General features: G+C 39.4%; 1 protein-coding gene across 10 annotated transcripts in view; it reads right to left on the reverse strand.

Moving 5' to 3' along the window:
- The window catches only part of FMNL2 (formin like 2), a 323185-nt gene that overhangs the window by 96456 nt on the left and 199200 nt on the right, over positions 1–27529 (reverse strand). For all 10 annotated transcript variants that reach the window (XR_008659997.2, XM_055292120.2, XM_055292119.2 and 7 more), the window contains exons 3-4: positions 12321–12401; positions 6016–6092 (exon numbers count right to left, since the gene is read on the reverse strand). Coding sequence is in view for 9 of the 10 variants with exons in the window: in XM_055292120.2 (XP_055148095.1) it covers positions 6016–6092; positions 12321–12401 (158 nt within the window). In the remaining variant the exon portion in view is untranslated. The remainder of the gene's footprint in view (positions 1–6015; positions 6093–12320; positions 12402–27529) is intronic.

A 27529-nucleotide genomic window follows, 5' to 3' on the forward strand; every position in this document is an offset into this window, starting at 1 on the left:
AACTGCTGCAACTAAAGAAGACACCTATTTATTGTATTTGTCACTCCGTGCACTCAGGAGGGGGAAAAGGCCAGCTTCACTTAAGAATGCCCTTAGATAAGCAAGAAAAAATATTGATTTTATTAAAGCTTTCTCATTTAGTACACCTTTTTCATTTTCAGCGTGACAAAACGGGAAGCTCACATAAAGTACTTCTGCTACCTGCCCAAGTAGCACGGTTGTCTCAAGGAAAAGCACCTGTGAAATTGTTTGAATTGTGAGCTCAACTAGCCATTTCTTCATGGAATGTCAATTTACTTGTAAAAATAACTGACAAACTATGGTGATTCAGTTTGGGGTATGTGGCAGACATTTACTTAAATATGAAGTGAGCCCATCCTTTCAGGGACAACACAGTATTTGTTGTTGATGACCAACTTTGAGCTTTCAAACAAAAATTAGAATTCTGGAAAACCTGTATTCACCACCGTTAGTTTGACAGCTTCTCAATACTTAAAATATAGTCTAATCAGACTGGTGGTTATTAACAAATGTGATTTTTAAAAATATTGTAAAGGGATATGCTTCAACATTGGAGAAACATGATTTTACTGAGTTATTCTGATCTTCCAAATGACCAACACGATGTTAACAAATCATGTCACAAGTTCATGTATGGATAAAAAGACCCAATCAAAGTGCAAGATAGCACAAAGGATTTTTTGAGACAGGGTCTTACTTTGTTGCCCAGGTTGAAGTGCAGTGGCACAATCATGGCTTACTGCAGCCTCAACCTCCTGGGCTCAAGTGATCCTCCTACCTCAGCCTCCTGAGTAGCTGGGACTACAGGATCATGCCACCACACCTGGTTAACTTTTGTATTTTTTGTAGAGACAGGGGTTCGCCATGTTACCCAGGCTGGTCTCAAACTCCCAGGCTCAAGCCATCCTGCCCACCTTGGCCTTCCAAAGTTGCTGGGACTGCAGGCCACGGCGTCTGGCCAATGGATTTTAATACAACAGAGCACAAAAAGTTCATTGATATGATTTCAGACTCTACATTATAGCTATCTGTAAGAATTAGTTACCAGCTGTTCAATTTTGGGGGTACTACCAAAAAAAGAATATCCACAATTATCTGAAAAGACCATTAAAAAAAACTTGTCTCTAAGTGTGTATAAGACCCAATTTTCTTCATATACATCAATCAAAACAGATCACGACAAACTGAATGTTGACTCAGGAGAATCTAGCTGCCAACTATTAACCAGATGCTAAGGAGATTTGCAAAAATTAAACCAATGCAGCCTTTGTCACCAATTTTTTTTTTGGATTTGAAGACTATTTTTCATAAAACATGTCATTTAATTTATAATGTATTAATATTTATGTTAATATATAACATTTATTTTATATTTATGTATTTAAATTAAATGTTATTAAATATTACATTTTATTAAAGATGTTTAAAATTCATCAGTTTTAATTTCTAATATTGTAAACATTAATAGATTTGACACATCTAAACAAAAGCTTACTGGGGTTTAAAAATAATTTAAAAGTATAAAGGCATTCCAAAACCAAAAAAAAAAAAAAAAAAGGTGAAAATTGCTGGTTTAGTAACAAATTTTAGAAGTGACCATATCTAGGCTCAAATCTCGGTGCTTCTAACTTGTGTGGAATTGAGCGAGGTACTTAATAGATGACCCTCAGTATTCTCATCTGTAAAACAGGGATTCAGGGCTAATGGTCAATAAGGTTTTTGTAGGAAATACACAGAATAACAAACGTAAAGTACCTAACACCATGCTTAATAAATGATAAAATGATTATAACCTTGATGGTTTCTAAAAAAGTACCATCTAGGAATAAGTTAATCATAAGGCAGCTTGATACACACATACACACCCATACGTGTTGTATGCATGTTAAAAGCAGCCTTTGTCACTCTCCTGTCTTTCTTCTTTTGGCCTGGCTCAGCCAGCACTGATTCACAAAGAAGTCTGGCAGGCAGGAGAGAAGATGACATTAACTAAGCAGTTCCTCGGCATCTTCCCTTTTCTACAAACCTCCTTCCCCTCCTTGCCAACTTGCCACATTCCTTCTGCAATCTCATGCCTGTTCTCTCTACACCACAATGAGCAAGTGAAATGAGCATCTTTCAGAACTTCTGTGACCTTGCACTGAGGATGAAAAGTAATTTTCTATCATTATAGGCAGCTTTACTACAATAAATTTCCTGCAAGGAGAGACAGCGTACACGTCAGTTCCATAGAATAAAGCTGGCAAATCTGTCCAGTTCACCCTCACCACCATTTAAATCCTATCACTCTGACATCTTAAGCACCATGGCATCTGCCTACTCACACTGCATGGCCAGTGTATTCTAACACTATGTGGATCATTTCAAGGGTATTTCAAGTAATATCAAAAGCATAGATAAGTCATAATGCAATTCTTCTCTATTATTATAGTTCCTAACAGTAAGTGAATGGGATTATTTCTAGTCCAATTCTTATTTCAATTTGACTCAAAGAAAATTAATTTTCTTTCTCAGAAGATTGTTCCATTTATAGAGTTTCAGGCTTATATCGAAACTCAGAACAAGTCTTTTGCTTGACAAAGCTGCAGCTCAGAATGTTATCTAGGTAAAGCTCAAGTCTTTAACCTTGAAAAGCCAGCATGTGCCCAGAACAATTTTTTTTAGGACAAGTAGATTGTAAATGTAATCCCTCCTTTTTAATTTCTGGGTATCATAATCTCCTGGGTGTCAGGATCATTTTAGATAAAGATGATAATACTCTCTGCCTTAGGGAATTCCTTAGAGATATATATGAAATATATATCCTTAGAGATACATAATACTATTGAATACTGCAGATATTTGCAACAAGCATAACAAACAACTATCATATATTGAGTAACTATTATGTTTCAGACCCTTTATTAGGCATTTATAAGTTATGTCATCTAATCCTTACAATATTCCTATGATGTAAGTATTATACTAATTTTATCAATGAGAATTTAACTTGGGTCACATAGTAAGTGCAGAAAACTTACATAACTTATCTAAGGTCAAATAACTAAAAAGGGGCATAGCAAAAATTTGAGCAAATGGGCACCGATTTTTTTATTTTTATTTTTTGAGACAGGGTCTCACTCTGTTACTCAGAGAGTGCAGTGGCTGCTCAATGCAGCCTCGAACTCATGGGCTCAATTGATCCTTCTGTCTCAGCGTCCCGGGCATTACAGGTACGTGCCACTGTGACTGGCTAATATTTTATTTTTTTGTGGACACAGGGTCTCACTATGTTACCCAAGCTGGTCTCAAACTCTTGGGCTCCTGCCTCGGCCTCCCAAAGTACTGAGAATACAGGCATGGGCCACCACACTCAGTTCTGAATTATCTATTACAGTATTTTAAACAGTACAATAAAATATATGGTTTCCTTATATAGCACCTTGCATTCCAAGAATTCTTCATTTTAGTAACTGATTATTTTCATCATTATTGAGTAATTTTTCAGAAGATATCCCTATCAAGTGAGATCATGCCAGTTAGTTTACATAACAAAGAGTGAGTTCAGGTTGGGTTTTCAGAACAGGCAAGATGGTCACAATCTGGTTGTATGGTTTTACTTCACGTAAGTTTATGCTAGTGATTGGTTGCATACAATCAGACAATGCATCTCCATGAATTTTTCTGCTGCTAAAGCCAAAGCTTTCAGAGTACCTCACATAGGTGGTGGGCAAGGGAAAATTTCACCTGGTAAGGATGAAAGAAATCTAAGAATCTTTCAACATGCCTACAGTATCCTCAACAACAAACCACGCCAATTGCTTGCAGACTGCACTGGCTTCAACCCAACCAAGGTTCTTCTATTCAGCCAAGTTTGTGTTGGAAATGATCATCTTCCTTTTGTATTTGATTATTTGATGGTCAATTTCACAGTAGTTCCACAATGCTTAAAGAAATGCTTTTTTTTTTTTTTTCGGTGAGATGGAGTCTTGTTCTGTCACCCAGGCTGGAGTGCAGTGGAATGATCTCGGCTCACTGCAACTTCCACCTCCTGGGTTCAAGTGATTCTCCTGCCTCAGCCTCCCAAGCAGCTGGGACTACAAGCATGCACCACCATGCCTGGCTAATTTTTTGTATTTTTAGTAGAGATGGGGTTTCACCATGTTGGCCAGGCTGGTGTCGAACTCCTGACCTCAGGTGATCCACCCGCCTCAGCCTCTCAAAGTGCTAGGATTACAGATGTGAACCACCACACCCAGCCTAAGAAATGCATTCTGACAATTTGTAGAAATCCTGGCTGCAGTTCATTCCACTATTTTCAGTTAAAAGGGCCAAAGGCAAAGGGTTGGACCAAACAAAATTGAATCTAGCTCCTGATCCATAAATATTGGAAAGTATTTAAATGTCCTGAGTCTAAATGCCCAAAAGTATTAAACTACCACCATCTTCATCCTCAGCAGACAAGCCTCATTGCTTTGATCCCAGATCCCTGATAATCTTATTTACTTTCAGGGAAATGGCTGCCAGCATAAGTCATACAGGAAAAGCAACAGAGCAACTTGAGCCAAAGCACCTGGCTCTACAGCTGTAGACTTTGTGCAATTCACTCACCTTCTCTGGTCTTTAATTCTTTTAATCTGTAAAATGAGGCATTAGGCAATTCTTAATTTCTCTTCCAGTTCTAAAATCATGACTCTATGATTCTTTGTTCTATAGCCCATTTTCAGGGACAAAGTCTAGAATTAATTCATTTTCTGAATATTTCATTCTCAAGGTGAAAAACCTGCTGGTTATCATTTAAAAAATGAACATTCTCACCCAAGTTCCATCACCTATCAATCACTATAGCATTTCTACAATTTCTAAAAGTTTATTTTGAAATAACTATGCTAATTAACCATTTCAATGGCTTACAGCAGTCTGAAGTAAACTTTTATCTACATAATAAATCCACATCAAGTCCTTACTTAACCTCAAATAACATTATTTCATTATGACATTGATGAGGGGAGGAAAAGGTTTTATAACAACATTATTTCACTTAAACTCATGGTTTCCAAGAAGAACTATCAATGAGACAGAACTTACTGTATGTTACAGGATACTCTGTAAAACTAAAGTGCAATATATATATACATCAAAATTCATTTCCAATAGACTTGCAAAGAATGTCATGGGAAAATTCTAAAAGATCTAAAAGTCGATAGTCCTCTCATTGTAAAGCTCAAAGAATCAAAACCAAAGGGGTTAAATAGCTTGCCCAATGTTACACAGGTGCTTTGGGCAGAAGGAGGGCTACAAAATAGGATACCATTCTGCCTCAGAGAGAAGCCATCTTGTTTTAAGACACGGTACAATTAGGCCACCGAGGGGTAAGGGAGAATATAATATTGCTGTTCTTGCCTGAGGCAAAGCACCAAGTTGTTGCCTGAAAGAAACTCAGAATGCTTACTGCATAGATTCCCTGAACTTTATTTTCCCAGAGTGGATTTACACTTCATGGTCCTGAGGTCTTGAGATGTATGAAAAAGAGACTGAGAATGTGTCTGAGTGCAACGAGGTGAGTCAAGTGACATTATTCCAGCTTCCGTCCCCTTCTGGCCAGAAACTCTAGAGAATCAACAAAAGGGAAATAAAGCAGCTTCAACTAACCAACTTGGAGAACTACAGTAAAAGCTTAGAGATTTTCCAAGATCTCAGTCTACATGTACTATTGGGGGTTTCTGATTTGCCAGAGAATTGTCATGCACACATGAAAGCAAGTGTCCATATTTACTGCACCCGCTCAAAGAAATATAGAATTGTTATAAATTCCAAATCAAGGACTATCTGTCTTGCTTCTGCTGATTCTTGGGCAGTAAGTAATTTGAGTACTAACAAAGGTTTCATCTACTAAAACCTCAGTCTTTTAATTTATAATGACCCACAAGGAAGCTCAATTCTTTGGATATGATTCAGTTACTTTGTAAAGTGTCCAAAAGCTTTAGAGCTAAGATGTTAAAGGGGTGTACTTACCCAATGTGGTTGGTTCTTAAAGAAATTTCCAGTTCTCTTAGCACTTGTGTAGATTCTTGAACACGCCGTCTGAATTTCTATAATTCAAGAACACATATTCTCACAAAATATTTTAGCAACTGCTATAAGTGAAGCTTAGTTATAATAAATTTAACACAATATGAAAAATATCTTCACTTCTAAAATGGGCTTCCCTCACTTTTTTGGTTGCAGAGCACACAAATTTTCCTCACCATGAAAATTAGCTACTGAGAAAGGACTATAAAATTCCTTGTTTTATGTAATGTGCCTTTCAGTAAGTAGATTTTATTTCCCTACCCCACACACACAACAATATTCACCAATATTCCTATGGGTCAGGGACCCCAGTACTACCTCCAGTTTCAATGATTCATTAGGAGCACTCAAAGGACTCAGCATACAGTCATACCCGTGGCTATGATGTATTACAGCAAAAGAATACAAAGCAAGATCAGCAAAGAGAAAAGGTGCATGGGATAAAATGTGCAGGAAACCAGGTGCAATCTTCCAGGAGTCCTCTCCCCAAGGAGACACAAATGACAACATGCATAAAGCTCATTAGAGACTCAGTGGCCAGGTTCTTATTGGGAGCTGGTTTAATAGGCAACTCTCTGCCTAGTACATAACAGAAATTCAGACTCCCAGAAAGAAAAGAGGCATTCAGCATAAGCCGTGTTGTTCTCATAAACAGTTTAGGCACAGGGAAACATTCTTATCAGGAAATGGTAGGAACTTTCCCCTGTCAAACACAAGTTCCCAGATGCCAGCCAAGGGCCAACCTTGCAAGCAGGCCCTTTACTAAGCATAGCAGTCTCAGGCCTGCTATGTTAATTTTTTTTCTGCGTGACCTAACACGTTGCAAAAATAAACATGCAGAGCTACCTCTGCCCCTTATTCCTCACTTAGAGGGTCCTTCCTCCAGAGCACACCACCCTCCTGACGTGAACTGCCCTTCCTCATTCCCTTGCCTGTTAAAATCCCACCTACCCTTCCAGGACTCCCTCGGGGCTTCTTTCTTCACTGAATCCACCTCTGATAGTAAATGTGTTAATATACACCTCTCTAGCCTCTTGACCCTAAATCATTTCCAAGATATCAATGGGCTACATTGCACATCAGTCCTTTGGAACACATTTTCCTACAGAAATATTTATTTAAAGTGACAGTCTCAGGCCACTTTGAAGGAAGAAAACTTGATGTCAGCGCCTCCTAAGCGGAGTTCCAGGCTATCTGTGCTATGAACCTGAACCACCTGTATGTCACACTGTTTATAGGAAAGAGCTTTGAGAATTCTGGCTCAGGATATAAAGGACCTCTTTCCTCTGCTGCCACAATTGCAGTGGACACAGAGTCCTTCAGCTCCAAGGACAAGAAGAAAAGGAAGGAGGATGGAAGTAAGGATTCCAGAATGTGGGGTGGCAAGAGCTACGCTCACACCTGGGACTTGGTGGCCCATGAAGGCCTGAAGCTCAGCACAGCAGGCTCCTGTTACCCTGTCATCTTCTTCTGAAAGCCCCTGGCTTCCCCACCAGCTGCTTCTAAGCAGAGCCCCCAAGGAAGCAGATAGTCTCACAGTTCCTCCATAAATGCCATTCCCAAGACAATCTAAAAAGACCATGTCAGGTTTCCAGAATCCAGGTATAGTAAGAAATAGGAAATAAAAATATCCCCAATATGATGGAAAAAAGAGAGGCATTCCCCTCTTCTGTTGAAACGGCCTAACAAATGGTGGCATACTTGAGAGTTTGGAGGACACCCAACCCCAGAGCTTCCTAGACCACTTCCCAGCAACGAGGAGGCTCAGCACAGTACTTGGCTTGAAAAGGGAGTAATGGCCAAGCTCAGTGGCTCATGCCTGTAATCCCAGCACTTTGGGAGGCCAAGGTGGGTGGATCACCTGAGGTCAGGAGTTCGAGACCAGCTTGGACAACATGGAGAAAACCCGTCACTACTAAAAAGTACAAAAATTAGCCAGGCATGGTAGCACGAGCCTGTAATCCCAGCTACTCGGGAAGCTGAGGCATGAGAATTGCTTGCACCCGGGAGGCAGAGGATGCAGTGAGCCAAAATCATGCCACTGCACTCCAGCCTGGGTGACACAGCGAGACTCCATCTCAAAAAAAAAAAAAAAAAAAAAAAAAAAAAAAAAAAAAAAAAAAAAAAAAAAAATGGGGGCAAGTAGTGCAGGATGGGCAGCTAAAGGTATTCTCTCTCTTTAAACTCTTCCTTGGAGCTAAAAATTAGGAATAGAGTAGAGGAGAGTCAGTAGGATGGAGCAGACAGTCTGCTGCGTATATAGAGAAGGGAAGAGAAAGGAGAAAAAAAAATTCTAGGGTCTCTGGTCACACAGCTAAGGCAACCATTTCCAGATGTGCTGGCTGCTCAATGTGGCCACTCCCATGTCAGAGTCCTAAGTCTCGGGCTGCCTGCACAGGTGGTTGTCAGAAAATAACTCAGCCTTTCAAGCTCTGTGTTGTGTGCACTTCTGACTGCAGCCTTTGCTTCTGCTGGGCCCCTGATATAATTTGGATATTTGTCCCTTCCAAATCCCACGTTGAAATAGGACCTCCAATGTTGGAGGTGGGCCTAGTGGGAGGTATTTGGGTCATGGGGGCAGATAGCGCCTGAACTGCTTGGTGCTGTCCTCGCAATAATAAGTGGCTTCTTACTCCTAAGAGTTCCTGTGAGATCTGGCTGTTTAAGAGAGGCTGGTACCTCCTCCCTCTTGCTCACCATGTGACACGCCTGCTCCCCCTGAGCCTTCCGCCATGATTGTAAACCCCGAAGCCCTCACTAGAAGCAAATGCCAGCACCACACTTCCTGTACAGCCTAAAGAACTGTAGGCCAAAATAAACCTGTTTTCCTCATAAATTACCCAGCCTTAAGTATTTCTTTACAGCAACACAAAGGAACTAACACCCAGCCCCTAATGCCGCCTTCTGCTGCCTCAGGGCAAGGTCATCCCTTACATATGCCATCAGGCACAAGGGCACCCAGCATAGTACTGAGGACATAGCAGAGTATAAAAGAGGGTCCACTGAAGGGCCAAGAGCTACGTATCGAAACCAGGTAACTAAATCAAAACACGATGAGGTAATAATAACAGCAGAAGCGCTAACGTTTTTGGGCACTGACTATGCTACCTAGGCACTACCCTTCTGCAACTGCCTGATGATGGAGGCAAACTAAACTGACTTTACTCCTGTATTACATTATCTTAGGAACGGCTCAATTTTTGGCTAGATTATGGGCCACAGAGAAGTCTTGGAGTCCATTTCTCTAATATATACACAATGAGTGCTACCACTTTGCACTTCTAAAATGTATCCAGAATGCTTTACAACACTATGAAGAGAAATTATGTGCCCGTGGGGAGCCAGAGAGGATCCGTGAGCAGTCTGTACTATTCTCCCTTCCCTCCCCATCAAGAGAGGCCTGGGATGAGCCCACAGAGGCAGCTGAGCCCAGGATGAGCCCTACAATAGGTTTCATCTCACAACTGCAGCGCCAGCAAAGGACCAGACTCCTTTAAACACAGACTAATCACTTCCTGGTATTAAATAAGGAGGCTGGTTTGGAGAGTTCTGTTCATAGAGATATCTAATTTAGGTTCTTCCTTTCCTGCCCTAGAGGTTTCATTTAAAACTATTTAGAAGAAAATCTAAATAGAAAATGCTTAAAAATTGTTTTTAAAAAGAGCAAATTAAGTATCTTCTATTCAATTTGCACAAAAGATTAACAAATCAAGTATTCGAGGACTCCAGACACAGTTAAAGGAAAACTGCCCAACCTAGACTGTCTGGCTGAAATTTAAAGCCCCGATTTGAAACCTTTTTCTCCCTCACCATAATACAGCTGAAAATTTTAAGCTCATTTTAACTGCAAGCCATGTCGTATTTCAACAAATCTCCTTTTTTTCCAGGCTTTAAGCATTACAATTATGTTGTGTGGAACAGATCATTTCCTCCTGACAGAATCTTACTAAAGCAGGGGTGGTTATCCACCATCCATTTTATTTTTTCTGAGCTGAATGACTGATCTTGAAAGATGAGGCACAGACCAAAATGGCCATTCAGGTGAACGCACATGGGCCAGGGCAGAAATGTCGGGAATGAAGGCCCAAACAGATATCTTATGTCCTGCTCCAGTTTATTATTTGTGAGGAAGCAAAACATTTTCTGGGAAGCTTATCTGTTGTTTTGTTTCACTTTGTTCTCTTTGCCTAAACCCAGAAACAGCTGATCTAAAGGAAAACTGGAACTGTGCCAGGAGGAAGCCCACCTCTTCCTTCTAAGCATTTTCCTCCATGTGGGGTATGGAAGTGGGGGCCTAAGCAGCACTCTCGAAGAGTGTGCATATTTTTTCCTTTCTATTCAGAACTGGAAAAATGTGGAAGGAATTTTTTGGAGGTAGGATGAATTCTGCATGAGGAAAGGTCTCAGTCTTCTGTATAAACACCAGCATCTGACACACTCAGCTCAGGGTGAGCATTAGGGCTCAACGCTGAGGTCTGAGCCATCTAACCTGAAGGTTACAAGTTGGGAGATTTCAGAAAACCTTTAGAAATTGATTCTAAAATAGAATCTTGCTGTCCCTTTGCAAAGAAATAGTGCAGAAAAACACCTGTCTGGAGATGTATTTTGTGTATATGGGTGTGTCTCTATTTATTTATTTGTTTTTCTTTTTGAGACGCAGTTTTTTGCTCTTTTTGCCCAGGCTGGAGTGCAATGGCACAATCTCAGCTCACTGCAACCTCCGCCTCCTGGGTTCAAGTGATTCTCCTACCTCAGACTCCCCAGTAGCTGGGATTACAGGTGCCTGCCACCATGCCTGGCTCATTATTGTAGTTTTAGCAGAGACAGGGTTTCACCATGTTGGTCAGGCTGGTCTTGAACTCCTGACCTCAGGTGATCCACCCATCTCAGCTTCCCAAAGTGCTGGGATTATAGACGTGAGCCACTGTGCCCGGCCTGGGTGTATCTTCCTTTATAGAACTCTTTAAACTGATGAAATTAAGACTGCCACATTCTTAGGGAAAGGGAGAAATGAGAGAAGTTAACAAGAACTGAACAACAGTCTCATTTGTAGGACCTGACAACAGGTCTTTTAGAAAGAAATGTGTGTGCCACATTTACGAGGGGAGAAGTATCATGATACTTTGACAGGTACATTCCTGGATTGAAGGTTGTGTCACATATGACATATAGCCAGTGATGAAGTTTTGCACTACACTGTCATCATCACTACTAGATTTTATTTCCCCTTGTCTACATATTAACCGTAAGAGAAAGGCCTAGGAAACTTCCAAAAGGAAATAATAGCTGTTCTCCTTTGCTGGACTTTTTTTTTTTTTTTTTTTTTTTTTTTTTTGGTGGTGGGGGGTGGGAGGTGAGGGGAGGAAGTGTTAGAGTAGAAGATAAAGAAAAAAAAATTTCTTTTTAATGCAAGCATCAAGAGCCCTGGAAACAGTGGCTAACTAGGTAAAGTATACCGTTCTTTTCTCAAGAATCACACACTGAAACAACAGAGAGAATCAGCCTATTTTCGCTGGAGCCTTAACAGCGGAAGTTGTAGAAGGTCAATGGAAAAACAAATGCTATCTGGTAAAGCACCCCTTCACCCATCTTGAGCAAGGACAGCTCTGCCCTGAGACATCCCAGGACTGACTCAGGCCCACAGGGCCGTGCCAGGCTACATGCTTTACCACGAGGCATCAGTTTAAACCAATTGTGTGGCTGCACAAAGCAGAGCTTGTTTGTAAAAGGGGAGAGTCTGTTGAGAATGGAATCAGCTATTCTCTCCTTACCTTCTCAGGCCAGGGGCAGGGGTTGGGGGGGCAGCGGGAAGCTGCTAAAAGCATCAACACAGGATGTGAGTGCACAGCTGGGATGACAAAGGCCCAGTGATTTTTCAAGGTCTCTAGAAATGCACGAACGCATAAAAAACCGAAAGGCAAGTATTCCCTTTGCAAAGCCTGCTCTTCTAGGGGCCTGAACACCTCTGGACTGCACTCACTGCCCTATGTAATTGGAAATAGCAGTGACTCAATAACCATCAGAGGTACGTGACTCTCATGTCAGGAAAGAACTTTTATACACATCTTCAAGTGAGAAGGTTGTTTTTTTTCCTTTGTCTTCTTACGTTGTTGGTCTCCCAAGGTTGTTTTTTGTGGAGGCTCTGGCAGAGGCTCTAATGCAGAGGAAGGAAGGTCTCTTCCAATGCAGGAGGATTCTGCTCGCTAATAAGGAAACAACAAGAAAGAGTGGAAACAAATCCATCTTACCTTCCTGGTTACAGCTGGATCCAGATAGCCTTTGAGCTTTTGAATGTATGTATGGGGAGGATTCTTCACCTGGAATCGCTCCTGCAGAAAGCACAAAAGTCCAAAGCATGAAAGGTATGAAGCCATGACACAGTCAGCCACATCAGATCATGTTACCAAAATATGACCAAAATGCATCCACCGTATAAATGTGGCCCCGTGAGTGGTCATTTCGTACTAATTGTTTTGCATCTTGGTAGTAGATGTGATCCCCTCTTTGCATAGGAGGAAAACTGAAGCTCAGATAAATGCAGAACTCTCTTTGATGACACTGCTGGTCACATGTACATGTGGGTTTGAACCCACATCTGCTCAACTCCAGAGTCAGTACTGCTTTCTCCGTAGGGCCCTGCAGCTTCCATTCTAGGAATGGTATTTTGCCCAACCTGTTTCAGGTCCTCCTTCAGCAGGTCTTCAATCTTCTGCATATTCTTTTGAATATCTTCAATGTTGGCAAATCTTTCTCTTTTGGATATTTATTTTATCTTTGAAAATAACAAAAGATCTGACTCAAACTGATAAAGCTAATTTTTTTCAAATACGAGCAATGAGTCGATTGCTAAATAACTGGAATGTGGGAGTGTATGTTTGCATGGGTACACATGTGTGTGCTGACATGAATGGATTCCAACCTGGAAGATCCAAAAGTATCCTGAGCAAAGGCAGTCACTGGAATAAGCATAAATATACACAATATACAGTCCAAGGTGTGATATCTGAATGTAGGTCAGAGGTGGGGCCCAAGAATCAACATTTCTAACATGTTTTATGCTAATGCTGCCAAAAGAGGAACCATACTTTGAAAAATTCATGCCATGTATATCAGGTTTTATAGACCCTAATGTCCAAAGCAGAACAGGCTCCAGACACAGTTAAAGGAAAACTGCCCAACCTAGACTGTCTGGCTGAAATTTAAAGCCCCGATTTGAAATCTTTTTCTCCCTCACCATAATACAGCTGAAAATTTTTTTTTTTTTTTTGCTAATAAAACATCACCAAGAAGAAATCCTCCTAGGACTACTTTTTTTTTTTTTTTTTACAGTTTTCTGAGATGTCTAATTAGTTTTTTTTTTTTTTTTATTATACTTTAGGGTTTTAGGGTACATATGCACAATGTGCAGGTTTGTTACATATGTATCCATGTGCCATGTTGATTTCCTGCACCCATTAATTCGTCAATACAGCTGAAAATTTTAAGCTCATTTTAACTGCAAGCCATTCTACCCAGGTAAAAACCTGGGTAGAAGCCACATGTCCATAAACCATAAAATGAACAAGTACTTATATTTACGTTCATATAATGGTATACTGGCCGGGTGCGGTGGCTCACGCTTGTAATCCCAGCACTTTGGGAGGCCGAGGCGGGCGGATCATGAGGTCAGGAGATCGAGACCACGGTAAAACCCCATCTCTACTAAAAATACAAAAAAAATTAGCCGGCCGTGGTGGCGGGCGCCTGTAGTCCCAGCTACTCGGAGAGGCTGAGCAAGGAGAATGGCGTGAACCCGGGAGGCGGAGCTTGCAGTGAGCCGAGATTGCGCCACTGCACTCCAGCCTGGGCGACAGAGCGAGACTCCGTCTCAAAAAAAAAAAAAAAAAATATATATATATATATATATATATATATATATAATGGTATACTAGATTACAATGAAAATAAGCCATGTACTGCACGCTCCTATGAATGGATCTCACAAACCTGATGCTGAGCCAAGAAGAACACCTGATTTCATTTCTTCACACTTATAAAATAGGCAACATTAAACTTTAATGGTTACAGATACACACTCAAGTGGTAACACTATACATATAGACATATGGTTTTATATTGTGTGTATATATGTGTACTTAGAGATGATCAGCCTGAAAGTCATGGTTGGAGGACTGAGGTAGGGAAAGTCATAATCAAAGGGAGAAATATGGCACATTCCTAAGAGGCCAGCAGTTCTATTTCTTCATCCGAGTAGCAGTTACAAAGGTGCTGGCTTTATACTACTTACTATGCTGGTTCTCGGGCTCAACTACCTTTTCTATATAGATGCTATATTTCTCACAAAAAAAAGTTTAAGTCAGCTCTAAAGGAAAAAACAAAGATTCATCAAGAAATGAGAACAAGCCTGGGTAACATGGTGAAACCGCCCTCTCTACAAAAAATACAAAAAATTAGCTGGGTGTGGTGGTGCATGCCTGTAGTCCCAGCTATCCAGGAAGCTCAGGTGGGAGAATCACCTGAGCCCGGGAGGTTAAGGCTGCAGTGAGCCCTGATCATGCAACTGCACTCCAGCCTGCGTAACAGAGCGAGACCCTGTCTAAAAAAAAAAAAAAAGAAAAGAAAAGAAAAGAAAAAAAGAAATGGGCATAATCTTTATCATGGTCTTTTCTACCTACAACCCAAAAGGTATTTTCTTATTTTAATTCTTTATAATCTGATTATCACTCACTCCACAATGGAATTGTTTGGTATTTCACTCTGACAACTGGCCAGCATGTACATGCATTTGTTTATCCCATAGAAACTTGTATTTCTCCAACACAGGGAACCACAACATTCTGCATGGTCCACTGAAGCCTTGCTTGCTTGTAGATTTTAAAATGCTAAAGGCCACTGTAATAATACTGAAAAGATAATCTTATTATTTAAAATCTATATTTGTTACTGTTTATCCTTGAAAATAGGGGGAAATGGTTTGTAGCGGGACACCTATTAATATTTTCCCTTTATTTAAAAATAATCAGGGTGAATTTTGTAGTATATGAACTCTATCTCAATAAAGCTGCTTTTAAAAAAAGAGCAGCATACTTTTTTTTAATTATTCCTCCAAATGTTCTATCTTGAGAGCAATTTCTAAGTAATCACAACTATTCAACATCTCTAGTGCCATCACTGTGTCTGTGTATAAACTACTTTTTTTAAATCACCATCACTTCACCAAGGAATCAGAGGGGATCCTATTGCGATGGGGATTTAGCAGTAGTCCAGCTGAGGGCTAAAATAATCACAAGAAGCTCAGAAAAATGAACTGATGAGCTATCTAGAAGCCAGTCATTATTTCCAACCTCGTGTATGACAACAGCTGATGCCAGACAGATATCAGAATATAAATATTATCCTTTTAAATAATATAATTCCAATTATTCAAAAAAAATTTTTTTTGAGACAGAGCCTCACTCTGCCACCCAGGCTGGAATGCAGTGGCACAATCACAGCTCACTGCAGCCTCGACTTCCCAGGTTCAAGCGATCCTCCTACTTCCGCCTCCTAAGAAGTTGGATCTATAGGTGCAGGCCACCACGCCCGGCTAATTTTCTAAAGACAAGGTCTCACCATGTCGCCCAGGCTGGCATCGAACTCCTGGGCTCAATTTTATTTTTACAATAATAAAATTTGGTGGAGTAGCACATGTAACACATTAGCATTCACTCATTTAGTGAGCCCTATCTTTGACAGTCAGTAAAGGCAGCTTTTTTTCATTTCCTATTTGGAACTGTGGCGACTCAGAAGGCCTACTCAAATACACACATTTGCTGGTCCTGTTGACTGGATTATATTTCCTTAGGACTTGAAATTATGAACAAGGTCTACATGTAATAAACTCACACCTTTTCAAATATGCTTATTTAGCATTTGTCGTTGTATTCCACATATTTTTCATTTGTTTGAACAGCTTACTAACGTACTTCCAAGAAAGAGAAAACAAGGAAGCCTCATGCTTTAAACACAGTTGGTCCACATTGCATCCACTTCTAAGAAAACTCAGGTGGGGCCATTTGCCTTGGCATAGTCTGCCCATCTCCTCTTTCTACCTCCACTGCTGCCATGGAACCCGTGAAAAAGCTTGTGGCAAATGGGGAGAAGGAGGACAGAAAAAGAAGGTTCTGAAGTTCACTCTTGATTCCACCCACCCTCTAGAAGATGGAGTCATGGAAGCTGCCAATTTTGAATGCTTTTTGCAAGAGGATCAAAGTGAACAGAAAAGCTGGGAATCTCAGTGGAGGGGTGGTAACTGTCGAAAGGAGCAAGATCACCAAGACTTCAGAGGTGCCTTTTCAATTCATGTTGATAGCTCATCATGACTAAAGAATATTTTTGTTCCTAAGAATAACATTTCTAGACAGTGCAACTGAAGTTGGTAACTTAATAAAGGTACTTATACCATTGATGTCGAGCAAGTAGGCAACGAGGTCCTGAAAATACCATGGGATATGAAGCAGTTTTAAAAGTGTGGGCAATGGAAAACTGCCAACCAAAGCAGTTTCGACTTTTAATACAGTATCTAAAATTCTAATATTTAGAGGGGAAAATATATTAATTAAAATAAATAGGATGCCTATAAACCATCTGAAGTCCTTCAAAATAAATGTGTTTGGCAAAGTGCTTAAATTTTCTTATGTATTTTCCCAATGTTTCTGTTGTTCAAACTGGCCACATTGAAACAGAGAGAAAAGGTTTGGCAAATCAGGTGCTGAATTTACAACTCAAACAGTGGTTCCTTTAGATATTAGACAGGCAACCCCAAGTTTTACAAAAACAACTGGAGCTTTGTATTCTTCCTCCAAACAGTTTTATTTGAATCCCCGGATGCAGGCCGAGTTTTCTTTTCTCTTCTCCCTCTCCCTCTCTCCTTCTTTCATGGTTCCCACAAAAGTTTTATATGAGTTTTATTTAAGAACTCATGAAAATAGAGCTGGGTGCAGTGGCTCATGCCTGTAATCCTAGCACTTTGGGAGGCTGAGGCAGGTGGATCACCTGTGGTCAGGAGATTGAGACCAGCCTGGCCAACATGGTGAAACCCCACCTCTACTAAAAATACAAAAATTAGTCGGGCATGGTGGCGTGTGCCTGTAATCCCAGCTACTTGGGAGGCTGAGACAGAAGAATCACTTGAACCTAGGAGTTGGAGCTTGCAGTGAGCTGAGATCATGCCACTGCACTCCAGCCTGGGTGACAGAGAGAGTCTCCATCTCAAAAAAATAAAAAATAAAAAATAAAAAAAAAACTCATATAAAATATTCCAGATAATGAATTTTAATCCTCATCTTCCTGTTTTCTGAACTGGTTAATTTAGAAGTAACGTAATCAGTAACTCCTTGCCTTTAGCAACTACGTGCAATCCATCACGTAGATGATTCTTCAAATACCTTTTAGTGAGATATTTCAAATACAATTAACTTTTCATGTGGGGCAGTACTTTTTGTTTCGCCAATTTTTAACTTATCTTTCAGTGACACTTTACAGTTTATCACATTCTTTAGACCCCTTAGCTCACTCAAGCTTCTGTATCTGGCAAGTAGATATTATCTCCATTTTGCAGATGAGGGAACTGAGGCTTAAAGATTAAATGACTTACCTGAAATCATATACTCTGTGTGTGTGTGTGTGTGTGTGTGTGTGTGTGTGTGTGTGTGTGTGTAAGGTCTCTGATGTTTTTTCCCAATGTTTCTGTTGTTCAAACACAGGTTTTCTGACTTTTTCTGATTCTTGTTCTTTTTACTACACTATAAGCATGCTCTTCTTGAATAGTATAAACATTTTTTAAAGGGTGGAAACATGTTCTATTCTTCATTGAGTCCCAGTATGTAAAAGAATACTTGGCACACAGTTGATCTTCAAAAATGTTCAAAGAATTAAACTTTTTAAAAATGTCATATACAAGTCACTTCTTTCATAAATTAAGGGTAAGTTTTAAACTGTAAAAGTACACAAAGGGACTATAAGCACACTCTACAGGATGTAACCCAGCAGGTTCAGTAGACATAAGTTAGTCAAGCTCATGTCAGAGCCAAAGAACATTTGCTGATGAGCCGCAGCTGTGTCTCTCGTAGATCTAAAGCCGTCTAATGCTTTTCATAACCATACATTTCCTCATTAACCCAATCCCCTAAGGCTTATGTTAGCTTCCTCTTTCCCTACTTGTTGCCTAGAAGGTTAGGCTGCGTATACACATACCTGCCTTGCAGACAAGGAAAAGACAAAACGTTTATTGGACTCCACATAATGACCAAGTCTACTGCAACCCAAGGTGGGAAACTAGACCATTCTGCAAAGAACTAAGTGACAGGCTGTGACAGGGGTGTAGTAATTTAATTAGGTAAGTCACAGCAAACAGAATTCACTGGCTATGCTATAACATGGCCTTTTCTACTAGACACAGACAGGCAGACTTAAGTTCTTTCTAAAAAGCTGAACTGTTTATTTGGTTCCTCCTCTCCCTACATGTCCTCCTCCTCTTTCTCCACTTAAATCTAATAGAGTTTGTCATTGAAAGCCTTTCTGTGTAAACGTTTGAAATTGGACATTCCACTCATCTAGCTTAGCATTTCTGATCTTTTACATCCTCTCTATCCAATTACACGAGAAATTAATTGGGGTTAATTTGGTGTGAGCTAGACTCAGAACAAGCATGTTATAAGCATTTCCGCTCCATAAATCACATTTGGATACACAATCAAACAAGAATTCCCTTCCAGTTTATCTTATACCTTCATATTCTGAGGCTTAAGGAAAGAAATTATAACATGACACCTGAAAATAGAAATCTCAGGGAATGAATGGCTCTCAGGGCACACACTGTTCAGTTTCTCTCCCTGTTTGGTATAGCCACACAGTCACTGGCTCTATTTCAGTGGTGTATTAGCAGAGCTACATAAACTGTTTGAACATCCTCAGGAATGAATTAGATGTCACCATCATTACGTGAGTATTAATGTTTTATTATCTTGATCCTAAAATAATTCATTTTAGATAGTAACAATTTAAAGGGCATTGTTTTTGTTCACATAATGTCACTACACTTGAATATTTTCTTCCTGGAAGTTGGAAGTAGTTGGGCATCCTTTCCAAAGGCTGAGTAGGCAAACTGCAGTCTCTAAATGAGCCAATATTACAACCAGCACTATTGCTATTAGTGAGTACTAATGTGTAAGATTTAGCTTAGTGCTAAGTACTCTTCAGAGTTAAGCTGACAGACATAATCCATATCCTCAAAGGTTTTACCCTCTAAAATAGATAATGCTGACACAAGTAACAGGGAGAAGAAAAGATGAGAATAGAATGTCGCAATAATATTGTATATGGACAGAAATGATTTATCCAATATGGAAGAGGCCAAGAACAGTGCACCTGCATGGTGCGGGGTGGGCTAGGGGAGGGGAGAGGGTTGCCAAGACCGATCAGCATCCCTAAACAGGAGGGCCTGAGGTAAGCCCTAACACCTTGCCCTCCCAGGGCTAACCATTTATACAAACAAAAAATGATTTACACAAATAGACCTAGATTCCCAAAGAACTGAGAGAACCAAAGTCCCCAAAAGAATGCATGCTGCTTGTTCCCCCCAAAATAAAAATTCTGAAATTTCAGAGTAGCTGGCGGACTGTCCCCATCTACAGAAAGTATGCGTATGAGCATGGTGGGGACGGTGAGATAGGAGAGGACAATTGACAGAAAATGAAAAAGTATTAAGTCTCTGCCGACTGACTATAATAGATGGCCAAGAAGGCAAGTTCAGATGAGATTCTAATTTGTATAATGACTACCAGAGGAAGCTAGTGCCAGCTGGGCTACTATTTAGAAGGATCCCAGTGGTTATTATTGGATGAAAACATTTTGCTAAATAAGCCCCTGCCTCTGAACATTTTAAATCTTACTAACATGTTTGGATCCCCTGTTTCTAGGCACTAACATGAAAACTTTAAAAAAGGCTTTTTTTTTTTTTATTATACTTTAGGGTTTTAGGGTACATGTGCACAATGTGCAGGTTTGTTACATATGTATCCATGTGCCATGTTGATTTCCTGCACCCATTAACTCGTCATTTAGCATTAGGTGTATCTCCTAATGCTGTCCCTCCCCCCTCCCCCCACCCCACAACAGTCCCCGGAGCGTGATGTTCCCCTTCCTGTGTCCATGAGTTCTCATTGTTCAATTCCCACCTATGAGTGAGAACATGCGGTGTTTGGTTTTTTGTCCTTGCGATAGTTTACTGAGAATGATGTTTTCCAGTTTCATCCATGTCCCTACAAAGGACACGAACTCATCATTTTTTATGGCTGCATAGTATTCCATGGTGTATATGTGCCACATTTTCTTAATCCAGTCTATCGTTGTTGGACATTTGGGTTGGTTCCAACTCTTTGCTATTGTGAATAGTGCCGCAATAAACATACGTGTGCATGTGTCTTTATAGCAGCATGATTTATAGTCCTTTGGGTATATACCCAGTAATGGGATGGCTGGGTCAAATGGTATTTCTAGTTCTAGATCCCTGAGGAATCGCCACACTGACTTCCACAATGGTTGAACTAGTTTACAGTCCCACCAACAGTGTAAAAGTGTTCCTATTTCTCCACATCCTCTCCAGCACCTGTTGTTTCCTGATTTTTTAATGATGGCCATTCTAACTGGTGTGAGATGGTATCTCACTGTGGTTTTGATTTGCATTTCTCTGATGGCCAGTGATGAGGAGCATTTCTTCATGTGTTTTTTGGCTGCATAAATGTCTTCTTAAAAAAGGCTTTTTACTCTTTCACCTATCCAGAACACATTACAGAAGATACTGTAAAAAGCACAAAAAGAATAAATTCAATTGCAAAGCATTAAATCTCATCTCTGAGATGTAACAGACATAGTTGTAATACAAAGTAGAATATGATAAGAGCCATATGTGATCCTCTCAAAGTTCAAAGAAAGGTGAGGCTCTTCCCAACTGAGATGATCAAAGGAACCTCCCTGGAGAAAGTGGCTTTTGAATTGAATTTTGGAAGGCAGGCAGTGCACAGATATCCTGGGATGGTATAAGAGGCAGGAGACAGAGGAGTTTTCCAGATGAGGAACATGGGAACAAATAGTCCCAGCTACTCGGAGAGGCTGAGACAGGAGAATGGCGTGAACCCGGGAGGCGGAGCTTGCAGTGAGCCGAGACTGCGCCACTGCACTCCAGCCTGGGTGACAGAGCGAGACTCCGTCTCCAAAAAAAAAAAAAAAAAAAAAAAAAAGCGGAGAAAGGCAGGATATGTGGTAGTAACTTCAAGAGGTTTAGCTGAGTTCTAGTAATCCAGTTTATGAAAATTGCACAAAGGATCTACATGGAGAGTCAGAACAAACGACAGTGGATGTCAAATAACAGGTTAGGATATACAGGACAGACAACAAGGAGTCTTGAATAGTGAAAATGTGCATGATTAATACTGTGTACCTCTTTCCTCCGTTCCCAACTTTTAAAGTTGGCCATTTCTGCGCTAGACTAGACTTGAAAAATCAGCACATCATTCCACAGCCATAGTTTCCTGGAGAGCCTCAAAACATTCTTCAGCTCTGAATATGAAATCATTTTGCTAGTTGAAGAGGAAAGGACAACTTTCCAAGTGTTCCATTACAGCTCTCAGAGTGAAAATAACCTCTGATGAGACTTTTCCAAATGCTTTCTTTTATTTAGACTAGCAAGAATTTATTCTAGTTCAATGAGTCTTTCCTGACCAAAACATCCTATAACTCATTTTCTAATATGTAATATTGAGTAGGTTTCTTTAATCCTACTCCTCTTACTTAGAAATGCCTTTCAAACAAAAAGAAAGTACAGATGATCTTTCAGAGTCCCCAGAGATGGTCATGTATCATACAAATAAAACATTAGGGGTTGGGAGAGAACAGAGTTCAAAATCTGATCAGAAAAAAAAAAAAAAAAAGACAAAATAAGCCTTAAGAGTTCTTGTAGAAACCATTAGGCAATTCAAGAGCACTAATATTTTTCAATTACTCAAGAATTTTTTTAAACTACAAGCTCCGATTTTAAGAATTGCTTTTTCTGACTACAGTTAAATTAATTGGCTTCTCTGAAACTCCACTGGCCTCAACTCAAACAGTGTACAAATTGTGGGTGTAATTATCATAACTTCAATAGGTTCTAGCTGAATCAAACTGAACTGGAATATTCACTGAGGCGGTTTTATTGTCAGTGAAACTTTAAAGCAAGTAGCATGGGAGGAGCTAAAGAAGCTGCTTTCCACTAAAATCAATAAGTGGTGCGAAGGGTCTGATACATGCAAAGAAAGCATGCTTGTGAACAGAATAATTGAAAATAAGAGAAATTCATCAGATCTTAATCATCCTACCCTTACCATTTGCTTTTATTTAATTTAGGCACAGATTTAAACATAAGAACAAAGCTCAGAATACTCAATTTCAACTTTTATCCAAGGCAGTTGTTTCTATTACAGAAGCCATAAAATAGTTTTTAATTATAAAACTGGGTTTTGGTAAGTACGATGATATAACATAATCCATAATCTCTCTACAAAGGCATAAATGAAGTGGTGGGAGGTTGTTCAAAAACAATATTCCTCTAGGAACAAAAAATTGGAAACATTTTTAAAATATATCCCTTAAAATAGCACCCAAAATCATGATATTTAGAGATAAATTTAAAATATGTGTAAGACCTGTATACTACTAGAAATGTCAAAAAAATTCCTGCAAGATATTAAAAACACCTAAATCAATAGAGATTACCATGTTCATAGATCAGAAGAGTCAATATTGTATAAATGTCAGCTCTACTGAAATTGATCTACAGAGTCAGTGCATCTTCTGCCAAAATCCTGGAAGGTTTTTTTCTTAGAAACTGACAAGCTGATTCTAAAATTTATATTAAAATGCAAAGGAACTAGAATAGCCAAAATAGTTTAGCAAAAAAAAAAAGTTGGAGAATTGACACTACCTGACTTCAAGACAGTAATCAAACCAGACACATACTGGCATAAGGATAAAAATATAGATGAGTAGAACAGAATAGAGAACACAAAAATAGACCCACACGTATATGGCCAATTGGTTTTCAAAGATACCAAGGTAGTTCATGAAAAAGAGCAGTCTATTAAATAAATTGTGCTGAAACAGTTGGACGTACAGTTAGATAAATATAGAAGCATAGATGGATGGATGGACAGATGATAGACAGATGAGGAAAAAGTATAACTCCACCCTTAACTCATCCCATATATCAAAACAGATTACAGACTAAAACATAAGAACCAAAACTGTAAAATTTCCAGAAGAAAACATAAGAGATAATCTCTGTGACCTGAAGGTAGACAAAAAATTTCTTAGGAAACAAAATGCAAGAGCCACTTAAAAAATAAATTCAATTTAATCAGAAAAACTTTTGTTCTTCAGAAGATACTATTATAAATACTAAAAAGTGAGACAAAAACTAATGAAATATTTGCAAAGTATTTGTTTGATAAAGACTTGTATCCAGAATATTGTTTAAAACTTCTGCAGCTCACTAAGACAAATAACCCACTTTTTAAAAATAGGCAAAACAGGCTGGGCGCAGTGGCTCACACCTGTAATCCCAGCTCTTTGGGAGGCCAAGGCGGGTGGATCACTTGAGGTCAGGAGTTTGAGACCAGCCTGGCCAACATGGTGAAACCCTGTCTCTACTGAAAATACAAAAATTAGCTGGGCATGGTGGTGCATGCCTGTAATCCTGGCTACTCGGGAGACTGAGGCAGGAGAATCGCTTGAACCCAGGAAATGGAGGTTGCAATGAGCCAAGATCATGCCACTCCACTCCAGCCTGGGCAACAGAGTGAGACTCATCTCAAAAAAAAAAAGAAAAGAAAAAAAAATTAAAATAGGCAAAAGATTTGAACAGAGCAGATCCTCCAACAAAGATATACAAATGTCAAACAGGCACATAAAAAGATGCTCAACATCATTAGTCATTAGGGAAATGCAAATTAAAACCACAATGAGATACTGCCATATGCCCATAAAAATGGCTAGAATTTTAAAAGACTGACAATACCAAGGGTTGATGGGATTTGGAGCAAGAGGGACTCTATTACATCGCTGGTAGGAATGCAAAATGGTCTAGCCATTTTGGAAAACACAACTGGTGAATGTTATTGCATATAAATTAGACCTCAATAAAAATAATTAAAAACAGTATATCAAAGTAATTTCAGATATTATTTATTTACGTTGTTACTGAGCACAACTCTCTTGAAAAAGTTTATCTTGCCCTAATGAAGAAGAAATGCACCAGAGACACGCCAAATATTCATCTTTGTAAATTAATAATTTTGCAGGAAATAAAGTACTCCAAGAGATCCTATAAACCTTAGTTTTACTATTTCAAAAACATATCATTCATAATTCTATTTAAAGAATTAAAAATTATGGTAATTGCATCACAATTTTTTAGTCAGGCTAAAAATGTACCTCCATACCGCAAACCATTAACACGACTTCACTGTCATTTCATATTTGCTTAATTCACGAGCTTGATCCAACTTCTGTACCTCACCTCACCCCTAAACCACATCCCATTCTCCTAGATATATAAATATTCTCCTTCTAAAACATAAAAACTAAAGCAACATGTGCTACTAACTTGAAGACCTACATCTTAAACCCAGGCTCCAGTGATCCCACTGTATGCCTTATATCTTAGGCTGGGTACAGTAGTTCACGCCTGTAATCCCAGCACTCTGGGATCACTTGAGGTCAGAAGTTCAAAAGCAGCCTGGCCAACATGGTGAAACCCCGTCACTACTAAAAATACAAAAATTAGCTGGGCGTGGTGTCGGGCTCCTGTAGTCCCAGCTACTCCGGAGGCTGAGGCAGGAGAATCGCTTGAATCTGGGAGGGGAAGGTTGCAATGATCCGACATCGTGCCACTGCGCTCCAGCCTGAGTGACAGACCGAGACTCTGTCTCAAGAAAAAAAAAAAGATCTTACATCTTAATTTTACATTTAGCATAATAAACACAAACACCCCTTCAAATTAGCCCCATATTCTTTCTTTTCATCTTCAGATCCCATGATTAAGCAAACAATAGTTTCAATCTGTGACCCACATGGTCAAAATCAGTCATTAAGCCAAGCTTTCAAATAGGATCTAAGAATAGGCAGAGAAGGAAAGTAGGAAGGAGGTCCCTCTAAATGGGTCATTGCTAAGGACAAAGATATATAAGCACACACCTAACCTGTTAGATGTGTTCATCTTATAGGGTTTTAGACTGACTTGAAGTTATACTCTATCTGAAAATATGGGTACATATATCAACAACTGAGTGGCTGTGGTCAAATCGATTGTGAAGAGAACCAACAGTGGTTTTACGGGTAAGAAACATCTGTATAATGAGATTTCTAGTACCTGATGATGCTGCTACAAGCCTTGGACTCATCCACAGCTAGTATCCACCATGTTGATGGAGGATATACACAGTCTCTGCCCTATGTATAGCTGTTTCTTAAAAAACCCAAATCATATTTCTAATTAGTTTTCCTCCTATCTTCCTGTACTCCCAAATACCTACAGTATCATTAGAAGTTTAAACCAATTTACCTTGTATTTCTGCTACCTAAATAAATGTTGTTTTACTACTGCAGCAGGGATAAAGACTGTAGACACCTCAATTTCCTCAATGACTTTAGAAAATGACTTCTTTTAAACTCTTTCTTTCCTTGAAAGTTCATCAAGAACACTGTAGGCAACCAGGAAACAATACGTATCTGGGCTAAGAGCGTTCCATTATATACTTAATCTTTTACAGTTTGCTTTTAGGTGTATGTCTTAATCCTTTTTCAACCTTGTTTTGAAACATTCAGCATAATATTTTCTGAAGCATGATGGTCATAGCATCTAGCATATCACGCTTCACAAGGTGAAGTTAATTATTTAATTGCTTGATGGTGGAGAAGCTACAATTGTATGGTGGTTTTCTCAAAAAACTCTTTTAAACATAAAATTTTTCACAATCAGGCATCAGTAGACTTCAGTTTTAGTTTCAGCTCAAGCACTTGCTGTACAACTTCTAGAAAGCCATTTGAGTGTGTGTGTGTGTGTGTGTGTGTGTGTGTGTGTGTGTGAAAGGTGAGCAACAACAGCCTTCCACAAACAAAGATTATGAGTTAAATGGCCAAATGTTAAAATGACATAAGGTAGTATCTGTATCACTTGGTAGAAATTCTTAGCTAACCTGACTTAATAAATCATTTTAATTTGCTTAGCAATGATTTTCTAAAAGATAGTGTCAAAGATCAACCTCAGTGTCCTCAGGTTTATAAAAGTCATTCATATGATAAACTTTACTTCAAACAAGACAACCACGTAGTCTAAGCCAGCTCAGGCAATTAAGTCGTTTTTAAAAGGTGGGGTGGGAGTGGGGGATCAATAATTCCATTTGTATTACTAGGCAGGAAGGCAAGCACTGTGATAATACATTTTGGCAAAATACAGCCTAAAAGTTTCTTTTTTTTCCTTCCCCACTTATCTTGCTCCTTCTAAAGCCTAAACATTTCAAACAAGACTAAGCCCTTGATGTCTAGTTCTGGCAACGAATACCAAACAGCATTTCTGACAGAGTATTTCTATCAAGCCACCAAAAAGGATGGTTTTAAAAGGAATAATTGTTTCCTTTCCTCTTTTCACTACCTTTCTTCCTTTTTCTCTCCCCCGACTCCAATCTCTGTAGGGTAGGCCAGAATTTTTCTCTCCACTATGAAAGCTACAAGCCAAAGGAAACCTCTAGAAGAGGAAAGATGTAATGTAAATTCACTTCTAGGTTCAGACCCAACTTTCCAAAACTCCAAAAGCTCAACATACAAAGAGTTGGCATCTGCTATTTGATTGCTTTTCCAGTGTTTCAGAATCAAAGAATCAGAGACCTCGAGTGAGTCTTAAAGGAAAGGAAACTGCTTTTAGGAAGGAAATGAAAAGAAACTTGACTTCTTTTCAACAGCAATTAACTCAGTGCCTTTCCTCAGGTTTGGAGAGCTCAAGAAAATGAAGAGTCCCTTCAAAATCTCAAGCAGAAAATAGCAAAGACACAAAATGCCTCTTTTTTTCTTCTGAGGTGTGGCAAAAATAACCATGTCCCACAGCCAATTCTTGTCTGGTACATTGCTGGAACTCGGGACAAACAAATTGGTACTACCAATCATTTGGAGTCTTTTCCTTGACGTATAAGGAAAACTCATCCACACTCCATGTCTCACCTCACTCCTTCCTTTCCCTCGCCTATAAAACTAAATGCCTAGTCAATGAATAAATTAATGAATATATAAGGGCAAGTTTTAATACTGAATACAACCTAAAATAAATGAACCATAAGACTATCAAAATTGGTAATCATGGCAGACTATCAGTCACTGTTTAATAAACATT

This window comes from Symphalangus syndactylus, chromosome 9 (genome assembly GCF_028878055.3).
Source record: "Symphalangus syndactylus isolate Jambi chromosome 9, NHGRI_mSymSyn1-v2.1_pri, whole genome shotgun sequence".
Lineage (NCBI taxonomy): Eukaryota > Metazoa > Chordata > Mammalia > Primates > Hylobatidae > Symphalangus > Symphalangus syndactylus.